At 35.9% G+C, this 14065-nt stretch overlaps 1 protein-coding gene across 1 annotated transcript in view; it reads left to right on the top strand.

The window, feature by feature from the left end:
• The window catches only part of IMPG1 (interphotoreceptor matrix proteoglycan 1), a 54490-nt gene that overhangs the window by 16031 nt on the left and 24394 nt on the right, over positions 1 to 14065 (top strand). Inside the window, exons 3-11 of the mRNA XM_021390223.1 lie at positions 42 to 208; positions 420 to 448; positions 3061 to 3128; positions 3911 to 4002; positions 6602 to 6748; positions 8776 to 8834; positions 10594 to 10614; positions 11987 to 12240; positions 13631 to 13707. Coding sequence (XP_021245898.1) covers positions 42 to 208; positions 420 to 448; positions 3061 to 3128; positions 3911 to 4002; positions 6602 to 6748; positions 8776 to 8834; positions 10594 to 10614; positions 11987 to 12240; positions 13631 to 13707 — 914 coding nt within the window. The remainder of the gene's footprint in view (positions 1 to 41; positions 209 to 419; positions 449 to 3060; positions 3129 to 3910; positions 4003 to 6601; positions 6749 to 8775; positions 8835 to 10593; positions 10615 to 11986; positions 12241 to 13630; positions 13708 to 14065) is intronic.

Here is a 14065-nt window from a genome sequence, read left to right on the forward strand (position 1 = left end):
GATACAAAACATCCATCCCTAGCCCCTTTCTTCTTACTCAGTCTGCCAGGAAGCTGTGTGGGAAGCCTTTCGTATTTTTCTGGATCGGATTCCCGATACTTCTGAGTATCAGAACTGGGTTACTGCCTGCCAGAGGGAAACCTTCTGCATATTCGACATTGGCAAAAACTTCAGCAATTCCCAAGAGCACTTGGAAATAATCCAACGGGTAAGGATTATTGACATTTATTTAAAATTGAGGGCACTTCCAAGTCATTCCCCATCTGCTTATAGAAGGGCAAAGTATTGCTCAGGAAGAGGAGGGGGCATGTACTAGAAGAAAATAGTAAAAGTACAGTAAACAAAGGAGCTAGCAGGCTTCTTCTCAATGGTTGGATGCACCCACCAGTAAAATGCTGTTTTTCTTAATCTTTCCGCAGCGAGTAAAACATAGAAGCTTCCAGGAAAGGTAAGTAGCGCAAGTAAGATGTTACTTAATGTTACTGCCTTTCCCAAAAAAGATGTGTAGATGTGTGTGGATGTGAACATGTATGTGGATAGCACCATGATGTCTTTAGTGTGCGCTGTGAGAGATGTGTATGCTCTATGTTATAGAACACAGTTATTAGATCACAAATAATTAAGGCAGGCAAATACCCACATTGCCTGTTCTACTTAGAAACACCAAAGAATGTCTTATTAAGCTAGTATAAGCACGAATCCCTCTCAAAGGCATGGCCTTACATTAGACTAGCACTGATGGGGAACATGACAACAGATTACACACAATTCCTACAGTTTTTAAAAGGAAAGTCAGGCAGCCGAAAAAAGCTTATCTGGGAGGCTACATGATAAATAGTTTAAAAATTCTGTGCTTTCACTTTATCTTTCCTCTGTATTTTTACATGGCATGCTATTATAAATGAATGCAGTGGTTTACTCCAATAACTCTATTGGAAGAGGATAATGCTCCTGGCAATAATCACAAGTCTGAGATGGCAGGATTAAAGTTACAATATTGAACTCTCTCATGTATAAATACTATAGTACAGCCAAAAAATATCAGCATCCACTGTTTCTGATGAATGTATTATTTTTCCTTCAAATATTCTTAGATTTTCAGAGGTAGCAAATAATATTTTCCATGTACTGTCTCAAGAATACAGAGCTCTTATGTATCTTTACTGATTATGACTTGGGAGCTTTGAGTATTCTTCTTTCTATTAAATGTATTTTTAATAACGTAGGACTTAATTAAACTTTGCTGGAAGTCCAAAGGGAGATTTTCTCACTCAGTCTAGTGCAAACAGCAGCAGGAAGGCAGAAAGTGAAGAGACTGATTTCAGAGTTCTTATGCTCTGTGTAAAGAGTGTGGTTTTCTCTAGGCACAATTCAGAAGATGAGGTAAAATCTATGAAATTACTCATATTTTAGCTGGAAAAGCAGGTAGCTGTGATTATGCATTGTTGAACTTCACCTTTACTACTGTGTGGTTTGCAGAAAAGATCTGTATCTTCCATAAGATATCACATAGTGAGATAAGTTTCAAATGATTTGACATTAGGAAAAAAAACCCACAAAATTTATTTCTCACCACATTTTCCAGAGAATGTGGTAAGTTAGGAGCTGTCCATACTCTTTATATATGCTACTGAACACCTAGGCTGGTCCTGTGTAAAAACGCAGCCCCGCCGTCTTTTCTGTCTATGCTACAAGCTTCTTATTGTCTCAGTTAATGTCACACTACATATTTCCAGTGTCCTTAGGTCTTTCACTCACATCAGTTTTCACACAAATTCCACTTATATATTCTGCTTTAATTATAGTCATTTCTATACCAATGTTAAGGAACTCAGTCCTTGTCAATTTCCCTGATGGGGCTTTCCACTTTCATGTTCTTTATATATTTTTTCCCACTCTACTTTACAACCCAAAACAAATGAAATTCTTCATCTCAACTTACATGAAAGAAAAATCACAATGTGTGACTTAAAAGATCCTGATCTAAGAATCAAAATGTTTCTAAAAGGTATGAAATAATAAATATTATTTTTAAGAGTAGAAACCATTCTATAGCCTTTACTGCAGAAATCTTTAATGCATCTACAATAAATTGTACCTTTTGTATGTGTGTATACATATTACTTTTGCTTATCAGGCAAGCTAACAGTCTCAGTTCCAAAATACGTTCATCAACACATAACTGTAAAACAACAGAAAAAATAAAAAATAACACTAATGTCAACAATGATAATTAACAATATAAAAACCCATCCTGCAAGGTAGAAAATCTGTACCCACCATATACTTGACTTATCAGCTGTCTGCCATGGGGACCATGGAAGGCATTAACTCAGAAATATTATATCCAGATCCAAATCTAAATGTTTTTACAATTATAATAAACTTGACCTAGGAATCTTATTTGAAACTATCATTAGTTGGAAGTGGCTTGATGATATTCTAGTGCATGCTGATAGGGGAACAGAAGGTCCTCCCATCTTCTTCTCACAGCAAATCATGAAATGCCCTTGAAATCATGATATTTCCATTGATTCTAAAATTATAGAGTCAGAGAACTCACAAAACTATCCTGATAGTATGAGATATAGCAAAGGAAATAATTAGATTGTTTAGATAATTCACAATATCTTGTTCACATTACTGCCAGTGCTCAACTATTTAGTGACTTAGAGGAGAGATAAAGAAAAATCTGCCCTGTGTTCATCTATGTGACCTCCTCTCTCTGATTGCTCAGAAAAAATCACTATGAAACCTCATGAGCAGACTCACAGGACTAAGAGGAGAAATATAATCTGATCGGTATTTTTGTTTATTGTAAGAACAACTATCAGATTGAAGAAGAGGAAAGGAGGCAATCATTTGTACAAACTGCTGAATATAAAATAGGATCAACTGTTTAATTGCCCTGTTTAACCATATCATCAAATATTTCACTACAATTAACTTCATTCGTTTAACTACATTTAATGTAGAGGTCATTTCTACATTTTGTTACACCCTCACCTTTGCTAGTAAGCATGTTGATAATTAAATCATCCATTTCTATCTGATTGATAGGAAAGATGAAATATCCACAGACAAAACAGGTGGCAAAAAGCTGGAGGATGTTCCTTCTGTTTCTACAGGTAAAGTCAAGTCTGCTTGCTCTGTACCTGCCCATCAAATAGAATTGCTAAAACCAGTGATCTTTGAAGGCTGTAAATAACTGAATGCTATAGAAGCACAGCAAGTTCAGTCAAGTACAACAAAAGTGGTTTAGCAAAATATTCTATAAGAAGCAGTTCTTGGTTTTTCTACAGCATGCCTGCTATTCAAATGTAGCATTTCATGTCTGTTTCAATGTCTTTAAATGCATCTTAAAACTATATTTTGCTAGTTTCATGTGTAGTGAGTGGAGCACAATTTTCTTCAGTAATAAAATAGCATTTAGTGCATTCGCTGCTGCATTTTGTTAGCCAAAATAATCAAATAGAATAAAATTAATGTTATTTCTGCCAGAAAGTCACAATGAAGCCAAGACATTAATTTGAGTCATTGCTCCATTTAGACATACCAACGCTGCTGCATGTCAGAGTTCTTTAAAATGATAGCAATTTATGTAATGATAAAAATGTGTACATATGAGCATTTGGTTCAAGGAGGAAACATCCTGCATGAGGATGTTCAACCCTATGAAGGTTGAACAGGACAGAATCATTGATTGTGACTTCTAGCATGGTAGCTTTGCCTCCAGCTGGAAAACTGTCAAAACCTCTTGTTACTTTAGATTGAGTCCTAAGGAAAAGTGACCACAATACAGACAAAGATCTCTAAGCAAGCTGACCAATAGAGAAAGGGGAAGGTTAGTGTTAGGGCCCATCTTAATGCACAAACCATTCTCACATGATTTTATTTGGAACCTTTCCAGGTCCCCCCAGCACATCCCTTTCTATGTACACGCTGGTACCTAATGGAACACTGCTCAATGAAATTGTCAACGAGACAAAGACTCCTGTGAAGGTGAGATGAAGACTCTCAGCCTGTTTTCCTATCCAGTCTTTTCTTTCACCTCTTTTTTTTGAGTTTAGCTAGCAGAAAAAAAAAGAGGAACAGAAAAAAGGGGGAAGCCTTTTAAATGCTTAGTGTTTATAAACTATTAGTTCTCCCCACTGTTACTGCTAGTAGGTTTTATCAGCATCTGTTCTACATCAAGGATGGTGTTTCCTGCATATGCAGTAAGAAGTATAAAAATATTGCAACCACTTTTTAAGCAAAGTCTTTTTTTTTTTCATCACGGTCCTGTTGCTTATTGTACACCATTTTGCAAACTTGCTTTTCATTTTAAACCTTCTGGAAGCCCTCTGGAGGCAGATTGAGGCCTTTCCAAGGCCCAATGGCGCTCAATGGGCGATGTTACTGAGGAGTCCTGGGCAGGAGACCACACCTTGCTTTTCCCTTTTGCCTTGCTCTCAGGATTCTTTATCTTTCTAAAGATTTCCCCCTTCTACAGCAGCACCTTGGAAAGCTTCTCTGTTTTTCTGTTGGCATGCTCTGAATGTAAACAGACTCATGCCACCCCCCCCATCCCACTTCAGTGAACTCGTGGTCCTGACATCAGGATGGAAAGGCTGTCCAAAACTTCATCCATCACACTACAGGAAATCACCACCTTTCACCACCCCACCTCTGCAAGCTCCTCTGCTCTGGCACAGGAATTACACCAGAATAATCCCAGAAAAACACTTTTTTTTTTTGTATTGTCCAAAATAATTACATCCTTAGGACCTAGGGAAATAAAATCATCTTAAAAGTTTCAACTGCCAACCTGTAACAGCTGTTGGGTGGAAAGAGCAGATACAAATATGAGAAGAAATGGTTTTAAAATAGCCTTCTTTTTTGAGAAGTTTGAGATGTACTGAGAGACTGGCATAAACTAGTTATAGGTCCCCTCATTCTTTCTTCGCTTACTCCTTTGTAGCCAGCTCCCTAAAGGCTGGCTAAAAATGTCACAAGGCAGCTATATATTCATAGAAAGTAAGCATGCCTTGATCTTGTGTTTATATTGTAGAATGATCTTTAACAGATGATCCATATCTTTATATACAGTGGATAAAACATATTTTCCTTCAAAACTGAGACATCTCAAGTAGTGACTTAGAAGAACTACGTTATGGAGAACCAGTGGAGGCAAAAAGCATTCTTTCCAATGAAGAAAACATTGTAATTATATACATTTCTTCTACTGCTTATTCTTGAAAACTATAAAAACCCAGGTGTACATATGGTCCAGATGTCTCCAGTAGCCTCATGCCAACCCATCCTACAGCAGAAATGGAAATCCCTTCTGTCTGTGGGATTCGGGTTGATATGTTTTCTGTTCTTTTGGACCAGCTTCACCTCAATCATTGTCTTGCTCTTTTTGTGGTTTTAACCCAAGGTATAAAAAGCCTGGCTGGTAGTAGAATTATCCTAGAGCAAATTCAAATATTAAAAAACATTTAGAGACTACAGAATATAAATTACTAATAGGTATAAATAAGCCATATATATGCAGTCAATGAAGTAGAGTTTCCTGAGTGACATCTCTGTATCACTTCCTTAGACACTTGTGCTCCAAGACTTTGAATCATAGAATCACCAAGATTGGAAAAGATCTCCAAGATCATCTAGTCTGATCATTCACATACCACCAGTATCTTCCCACTGAACTATGTCCCTTAGTACAGCATCAATATATTTCTTGAACACCTCCAGGGACAGTGACTCAACCACATCTCTGCGCAGCCAATTCCAGCACCTGGCCACTGTTTTGGAGAAGAAATTTTTCCTAATATCCAACATGAACTTGAAGCTCTAGTCTGTTTGTGAATAAGGAACGAGACATATCCCTTGACCTCGAAATTAGCAAAATTATATCTAGGATGAGTTAGGAAATCTTTCTGAATGCACCCACAATGGCCAGCAAGCCAGCCTGAAAATTAATTAGCTTTTGGAAATTAACATTATGGAAGGGAAAAATTACTAAGCAGAGACCAAAACTGTTAACAGTATTGGGAATTAATAAATAAAATAAGAGTACTTTTGATAGCAGTAAAGTCACCTGCAAAGGAAAGGTGTAAAACAGGTAGGACCAATTCTACTTTATCACTGGGAAAACAAATACGAGTGTCTGAACATGAAACTGTAACAGACAGATTGGCAGTCTTGCTCTTGTTAACCACTGTATTCTGAGGGTGGGATACCAACCAGCTTTTAACATTTACTTGTTCCTCTTCTTGAGGTCAAGAACTGTCCTCCAAAGCGGCAAGTAAAGCCATACCACTTTAATGATGTTGGAAACAAGAACTGGAAACTCTGCAAAAAATGGCTTGATTCACTTTGTCATCTTCATTTACTAATATAAAAGGTAGCTCTCACATCACGGCAATAAAGACTTTGCAAAGGCAGAACAATAAAACCAAGTGGCTGGGAACTGTCACCATTTGTAGGATATGGTTCAGAAAGCTTTTTGGGGTATGGGTTTAAAAAGGAATCCATCTACCTATTAAACATTGAAATGTAGGGGGAAAACAATCACTTGCCTTTATTTCTCTTTTTTTTTTTTTCCCTCCTCTTTCAGGAGCTAGGAACAAATACGGTCCCAGAACTGCCTGCAGAGCAAATGGTAGAATTCAGCGTCACTCTCACTGATCAGGAGTACACAGCTGAACTCAGTGACCCCAATTCCCCACAGTATCAACAATTAGCTGCCAAATTTCAGCTACAGGTAAGGAGGCTTAGAGAATACTGAAATCTTGGTTTTATACATTGTCTAGATTCATAACATGAAGCTACCTTCACCATGAAAAAGAACTAGAATAAACCATTCTCATTTAAAGGATACAATTCCTATTGTCTCAAGACCTTCAGTTTTCCTTCAGGTATAGCCATCTTTTCCCATTGTTTAGGCCATCTGTCCAGCTGCCAAGCTAACAAGCAATCATCTTGGTCATCAGTAAACTCTCAGATAACTGATGAGGAGAATGTTGCTCCAACTGTAACTTTAGGAATATCATCTGGGATTAATCAGGAATTCACGGACAATGTTAATTTATCATAATTTAATTTCTGCAATAAACGTAATGAAAAATGTAATATAAATATTAAAAGTAATTAGCTACTGTGGTCTGAACTATTTTTCAAAGGACTTTCAGTCATTTTTTTGTTCATTACCATAATTTCTGTAAGAACTGGAACATCTGCAGTGTCTTCATACAATTAATAATGATAATGTAATGTTCAGCTACCAGTTTTAGAGATAGCAGTTAATGATGATGTTCCCAAAAGCTTTTCTTAGTAAAATTAAATGAGCCTTCTCATCAGTTTCATGAGTGTTCCTCAGTACAAGCTATTTCACTATCCTGGTTCAGTTTCAGATATGCATAGAAAACCAATGAAGAAAATGTTGGCAGAACCAATAAAAATTGGCTTCTCTGGAAAATTCCAGTATTATCCCCAAACAGAACTACCTGCATACTTTGTTTGTTACACATGTAATGATGCAAGTAAGCAATATGACTTTCGTTTAATTAATTTTAAAGTATTCCTATAGCACAGAATAAGTAGAATATGAGGAAGTACATACAGGAGGGAAAAATGCAAAGTTTCTTGATTGATAAGCTATTTTACATTGTTGTGAAATTTTATCTGATCACCTTATACTACCCATAGATGTCCTTGACATGAAATGTTAACAAGATAATGATTTGTCGTCCAGTAGCATGAAACACAGCTGATGCTCTTTCCTCCAGAGAATCTCATAAAGGAGACATTATTACTTACATAATTATATAATTATTACTTCTGCATCATTTTTACTAAGTTAGACAAGGCATGAAATGAAGTGGTCCATTCCTTTCTTACTGCCCTCTTGTGAGAGACGTGCAAAGGAAATGTAGATTATAGCCAATTTTCTGTCCTAGATGTTAGCTTAGCTACCTTCTGCTTACTGCAGCAACAACAACAAAAAGACATTTAGGCTGAAATTGTGTAGCTGATATCTGGTATTGTGATAATATCTTAATCTTCTTCTACTTCTTCACTCAGCTTACCTTAGAAACACCTGTCGGCATGACTGCCCACTCCCCACCAATTCTGACTAAGGCTCACAAATGAATGAACGAGTTTTAAATTTGTACAGGGTTTAAATAAAAACATGCAGCTAAGGAAGAGGAAAGACCTCCACAGTACTTCATGTACATTTTAAACAATATGCTGAATTGAAAGTAGCTGGTTATTCAAAGGATTTTTTTAATTTCAAGTGCTGAAATCCCTCAACAGGCCTTACTAGCAGAAGAAACGCCCAGAATGTATTACCTGTTACATAGCAGGACCAGAAATTGAATCAGAAAGGAACTGTGTTTTTAAAAAGAATCCCTCTCATCTGACAAAAAAGATGTACATAAAATACTTAATTTGGCTCAGCTACAACAGGAAAAGACCAATTTGTATTTATCAGTTAGCTGTAGCTCAAAATACTGTTGAGTATTGAGATGCTGATAAAAAATATTCTAATCTGAAAAATGTATACAGAGTTCACATTTATTTTGAAATTCATTTGCCTATTAACAGGTAAAGCAGGCAGCAAAGATTTTGTTTTGGTTGACCAATGACGATAGCACAAAAAGGGCACTTAGGGTTGTTTCCTAAAGCTCTTTCTGAAACATGAAAAATATAGTCTATGTCTTCAACCTGTGGTTTTGCTTTTTAGCAGTTAAAGTTACACTGAATTAATGAGCTTATGTTTTTCTATAGATGCAAAAAATATTTGAGAAACTTCCAGGATTTAAAGAAATCCACGTATTAGGATTTAAGTAAGTAAGAAAATGGGGTTCATTTTTCTGTTGGCTACTAGGATTCTACTCTCCCTTCTTTCCTTCACATGAAGAGACCTATTAATAGTGAAATGTGTATTGCTATAATGAGAAAATAGTTATCTGGGAACAATACAGCAACAGTAAGGAGAGAAATGCAAATACATCCCAAGTGACGCTATGAGCTTTCAAATTATTAAGAAGTAGCTTTAATTCTCTGAGAAATCATACTGCAGGTGAAGTAAAATAAATGATTTGAAATTATTTCTTTGCTAGCAACATCACATTAAGGAATTTCTTAAATGACAAGGAGAGTTAAAAGCATGATGATTTAGATGGCTATGCTTTTGTGTGTGGATCTTGCGCTCTTCACGATCAAAGTGAAGGTGGTTTAGAAAGAGAAAGTTGCAGGAGGACACATGTTCACACACAAAATTTTCAAATAGGTTTCTCCCAGGTATGTCAAACAATTCTTTTGATTAGATTCCTGTTCTGTCTTGCCGATTCTCTCAGTGTTAGCCTCCTTCTATGTTTACTGCTGATACAAGCTGCAGTAATTTTTTTTCCAATAGAGAATCTACAGTTCCTTTCAAAAACTTCAGTTGTTGTGCTTCAATAGACAAAAGTACATTATATAAACAGTCAAGGGAAAACCAAATTACTAACAGCAGTAAATAACACAAAATTGAAAGCAAAGAAAGAGAAGGAAGAGATAGAAACATGTGGGCTTATGGCACAGCATTAGGAACATTCAACCCTTCTTGTAATATTTAATAGATGTTGAAGAACATTTGTATCAAAATGAAATTTTAGAAAAGCATACTTTTTCCTAGCTTTTTGCTCACAAAAATTGCTGGTAAATAGGAGAGGAAAGAGCAAACAAGAGTGAAAATGACTTGTGTAACATTTTGATAATTAAAGTAAGAGAAGAAAAAGCTGGCTACTGCATAACAAGCAAATATCTGCAATAGCTCCTCACAGATACAACTTACACGAAGTTATCTCTTTCAGTTGTGACTCTAAGAGATCTGTAATATAGTTCAGTTTAGTGTCACATTCTTAGCTCTCTGTAACTGATAAGAAGGTACATTCATCAATGTGAATGACCAAGGCTGCCCATCATCTAGTGATTTAGTTAGCTAGATCAACAAAAACAGGCTTAGATATGTTGCTGTCCATTCTCCTTTGACCATATCGCCACATTTATTAGCAGTATTTCCCATGAGGCAATGTGAAAAGGCAGCACTAGTGATGTGCCAGAGAATTCATCAAGGAAGATAACAACAAGAAGTTCAACATAGGCATGTCCTTCAAAGTGATTAACAGATCATTACTCTTGTGAGGAGGATGAGAGTAGGTATTATGTGCAGTCACAGTAAAGGTTGCTTCCGCTCTCAAAGGTGTTTATTACTACTGTAAAGAAATGATCAGCAATGCTCAACCATTGGAAGTGAAGAATAGGAAAGCTATTGCAAATATTTCAGACTATCAAAGTGAAGTAAAATTCCTGTTTTTCCACTCAAAACATGACAATTTCTACTATTTTGAAGGGAAAAAGAGCAATGGTGGAGAGCAGACTGACATTTTCACACAGAAATAAAAATCATAGGTGGTGTACAGAAAATGACTTGTCATATGAATAATCTGTCAGCAGATATTTTTGATGCATGACTGATTGATTTACCAGTATATATAACTCTTTGTTTCTTTTTCTTTTGCAATCCTTTATGGTACCCATTTTTTCTGTGACGAAATGAAGGCAGAAGAAGGAGAAAGATGGGTAATTTGTCTCTAATGAAGCTTGATCACTTTATAAACTAAGAAACTTAGATAAATCAATAAATAGTATTTATCTTGATGTGACCAAGTGAATTGATGGGTGTTCTGTCCAAGTACAGAATCTGTGACATAATGCAGCAGGGACAGCTTTTACTTTCGTCTGCAAGGTTCATACAATCAAGCTTGTCAGGATGTCTCTCAAGGAAAGGAAATTGTCTGACATAAGAAAATTTACATTCAGATGACAAAATATCTCTATTAGTCACAAGCTTAAAGTTAAAAAAAATAAGGAAACTGCATATTAAATTTTCAGTTTTGATCATCTCTTTCCTAGCTGTTTCCATACAAATGTTATCTTCAGTAAGTATGCAGGATTTGTTGGGTTACCTCTGTTACCATGGCAGATAGAATGGCGAAGAGACCAGTTACTAGCTTAATAAAATGCAGGGAGCTATTAACTTGTATTACAATCAACTATGGGTTGTTTTTTTGTTTTTTTGTTTTTGTTTTTTTTTTTTTTGCTTAGAAGTGCTGCTGGGGAATCATTTGTCTGTCAGATCCTAGAATTTCTCTTTTACTCCTAGTTTAAATGGAAGAATTTTCTACTTCTTTTTCTGGATTCTTGGAATAAACATAAATACATAGCAGATACTAGATAAGGCATACTTTCTTTCTCTCCAAGTATTTGCTACTGAAGAAAACAACAAAGGTTTTACTTGTTATTTTTCTTGTTAATTATGTGAATTGGCAATTTATGAAAAGTGATGAATTTTATGAATAATTTGGAAGATTCAAGTCTTCTGTTAAGCAAGTAAGAAGTTATACGTGCTCATTTGAATTTTGAAAAGCTTTCTCCCATTGTGAAATATGATTTGCTTGCCAAATGAGCTTACTTTCCCGATCCAAAAAAAATTGCCCCAGATGTGATAGAATTTTTGCTTATCTGTAATGTTATGAACTTTTTAATCCCTTTTGACATGTTCCTGTATAATTAGTAGGTGATTCTTGCTTCTTGCAACTGCCAACGTGCATTTATGATTGTTTAAACCAATAATCAACTGTGTCAAGCAATATTACCAGCTCCCCAGGTCTCTGAGTAGTCATCTTAAACTGGATTATGTTTGAACATTTTTATAATTTTATTCAATATTGGAAATTTAATTTAAAAGTACATATAGAAGGAGAAAAGGCTTAGGCATAGTAAAAGTAATTTGAAAATTACAGTCTCATTAGAAAGCAGTGTATCTGTGTTATTTTTACAGAAGAGAATAAGCTGTAGTTGCACTAATTTTTTGTTTGCTTCTTTTTAAGATCAGCCTTCAGGCAGTAACTGATTTTGCTGCACTGGACACTTTTGTATCTTCCCTTTGCAGGTCAAGCAGCACTATAGCACGATACATGGTTAACTTTGAGAGAGATGGCACAGAAATCAAAAGCGCTGCAAGTGACATCTCAACTATTGGATCAAATAAGGTTGAAAATGAAAAAGCTTCACTTTCTGCAAAGGAAGAGAGGGAAATATCAGCAACCAAACTCACAGTAACAGACTTGCAGCAGCTGGTTGCCACAGCGCTCCATGAAGACAGGTCCCTGCCAGTGGACCTTGGGACACTTCGGTTTACTGATGGTCAGTAGGCAGGCCAGTACTGGGCACAAGACTGAACCTTGCCCTTGCAAATTTATGCAGTTTCAGTACATTGTCCTTTGCTTTGTTCAAGATCATTTTCATTTTATGTTTCTCAGTCCCCTAAGTGTTGCACAATATTTAAAGGATGCACAGATCAAAGTTAAAGTTTTTAACAAAATACACCTCTGTGTTTATATAGTCTGACTTCCAATCATATTGGAGGGTCTGTTTTCCTTTGTTTAGAAAATCTGGATATTTTGTACACTAGGGCAAACCAGAGAAGAAAAAATAAAAATAGCTTGAATATTCACTACATCATTCTGAATTCCCAATATGGACAATCACCTTTCTTTAACAAGATAAAAAGTAAGGGGGTTCTCTAACCTAAATTTAGCTTTCTAAAAGCTAAGCCTCTACTGTAAGCAAGCCCTATAACCTCCCACTGGAGAAACAGAGAGGGACAGGCATCTTAGAGGGCAGAGAGGAATACGAGTTTAAGATTTAAAAGAAGAGGAATACAAATGTATAGTATCAATAAAGCTAGATGAGAATAGCCCTCTCTGAAGGGCTGCATCTAGACCGGTACCAAAGCTAATAAATATCCCCGTATATTCCATCAGTAAATTTTTCAAAGCTAGCAAAACCCTAGTTTTGGGGAGGTGGGTTAAAATCAGGGAAATAACATTAGAATGTTACTCAAATGTATGCTTGTCAAAACGATGTTAAAACACAGACCATATCATAGCTATAATGTTTCATTTACAGGCAGCAGAATTTTCTTCCCTCTAAAAACGTATGGATGAATTAATGCTTTCTGTAGTATTAAAATATCATATTTTAATATAGATTAAAGGTGCCAACCCATATTTTTATGGATACAGAACACTTAAATAGTGTCTATTTTTAATCAACTTTTTCCATCCAGTTATGTTTAATAAACAGTTTTAGAAAAACGATGTGCATGTATGCATGCTTAAAGACATCCTCTGATAGGGTTAAAGCAGAGCTAAAGCCAAAACACAGAGAATAGCAATGGTGTGGACTCCTGGTCAAACTGAATTTAGGCTTAATAAACAGCACAATGTGATGAATCATCATAACTCATGTAAGTTTAACTGAGTGGTTCAGATGATTTTAATCATTCATCCAGCTATGCCCAGTTCAGCTCCCTGCAGCCCTATCCTATTCTTACTAAATAAAGAATCAAAGAATATAAATGCATATAAATCTCCTCCTTTCTTCATAATTACCAGTTTAATTTGAAATTTATGTATCTCTGTTCTTAACAGACTTTTAAAAATCATCTTTTTAATGGAGAATAGTTTTGTGTTTGAACAGTTTTCAGTGCGCTATTGCTGAAATGTTGTTTCTTTCCTCTTTTTTTTTCCAGAACCTATTAAACCGTCAAGTGATTTTGATAATGATATCCAAGGCATGGTCACTATTCCTCTGGCAGGCCCTGATTTAGTGAGTTAATTCCACCTCTTTTATTTATTTATTTATTCATGAGAAGTGACCTTAAACACCAAGAAAGTACTTGTAAATATACAGAAAAATGGTCTTTTGCAAAAATACATACCTGCCTTTTATAATTACTATAACAATGAGTGTTGTGGTGAGATACTGCAAGAAGAGATACAGTTTAAAACATTTACAGGTGATTATTACCACTTGATCGCATTTTCAAACTTTAATTACAAGTAAACAACTGCTCACTAGTTCAGTAGTGCATCTCAATGAGAAGAGAACAACTGACAGGGGTAGTAAAGGTCATCTTTCTTCGTCTGCGCTTAGAATACCAGGCAATGTGACTGGGATCACATGC

The sequence above is a fragment of the Numida meleagris genome, chromosome 3 (assembly GCF_002078875.1).
Source record: "Numida meleagris isolate 19003 breed g44 Domestic line chromosome 3, NumMel1.0, whole genome shotgun sequence".
Lineage (NCBI taxonomy): Eukaryota > Metazoa > Chordata > Aves > Galliformes > Numididae > Numida > Numida meleagris.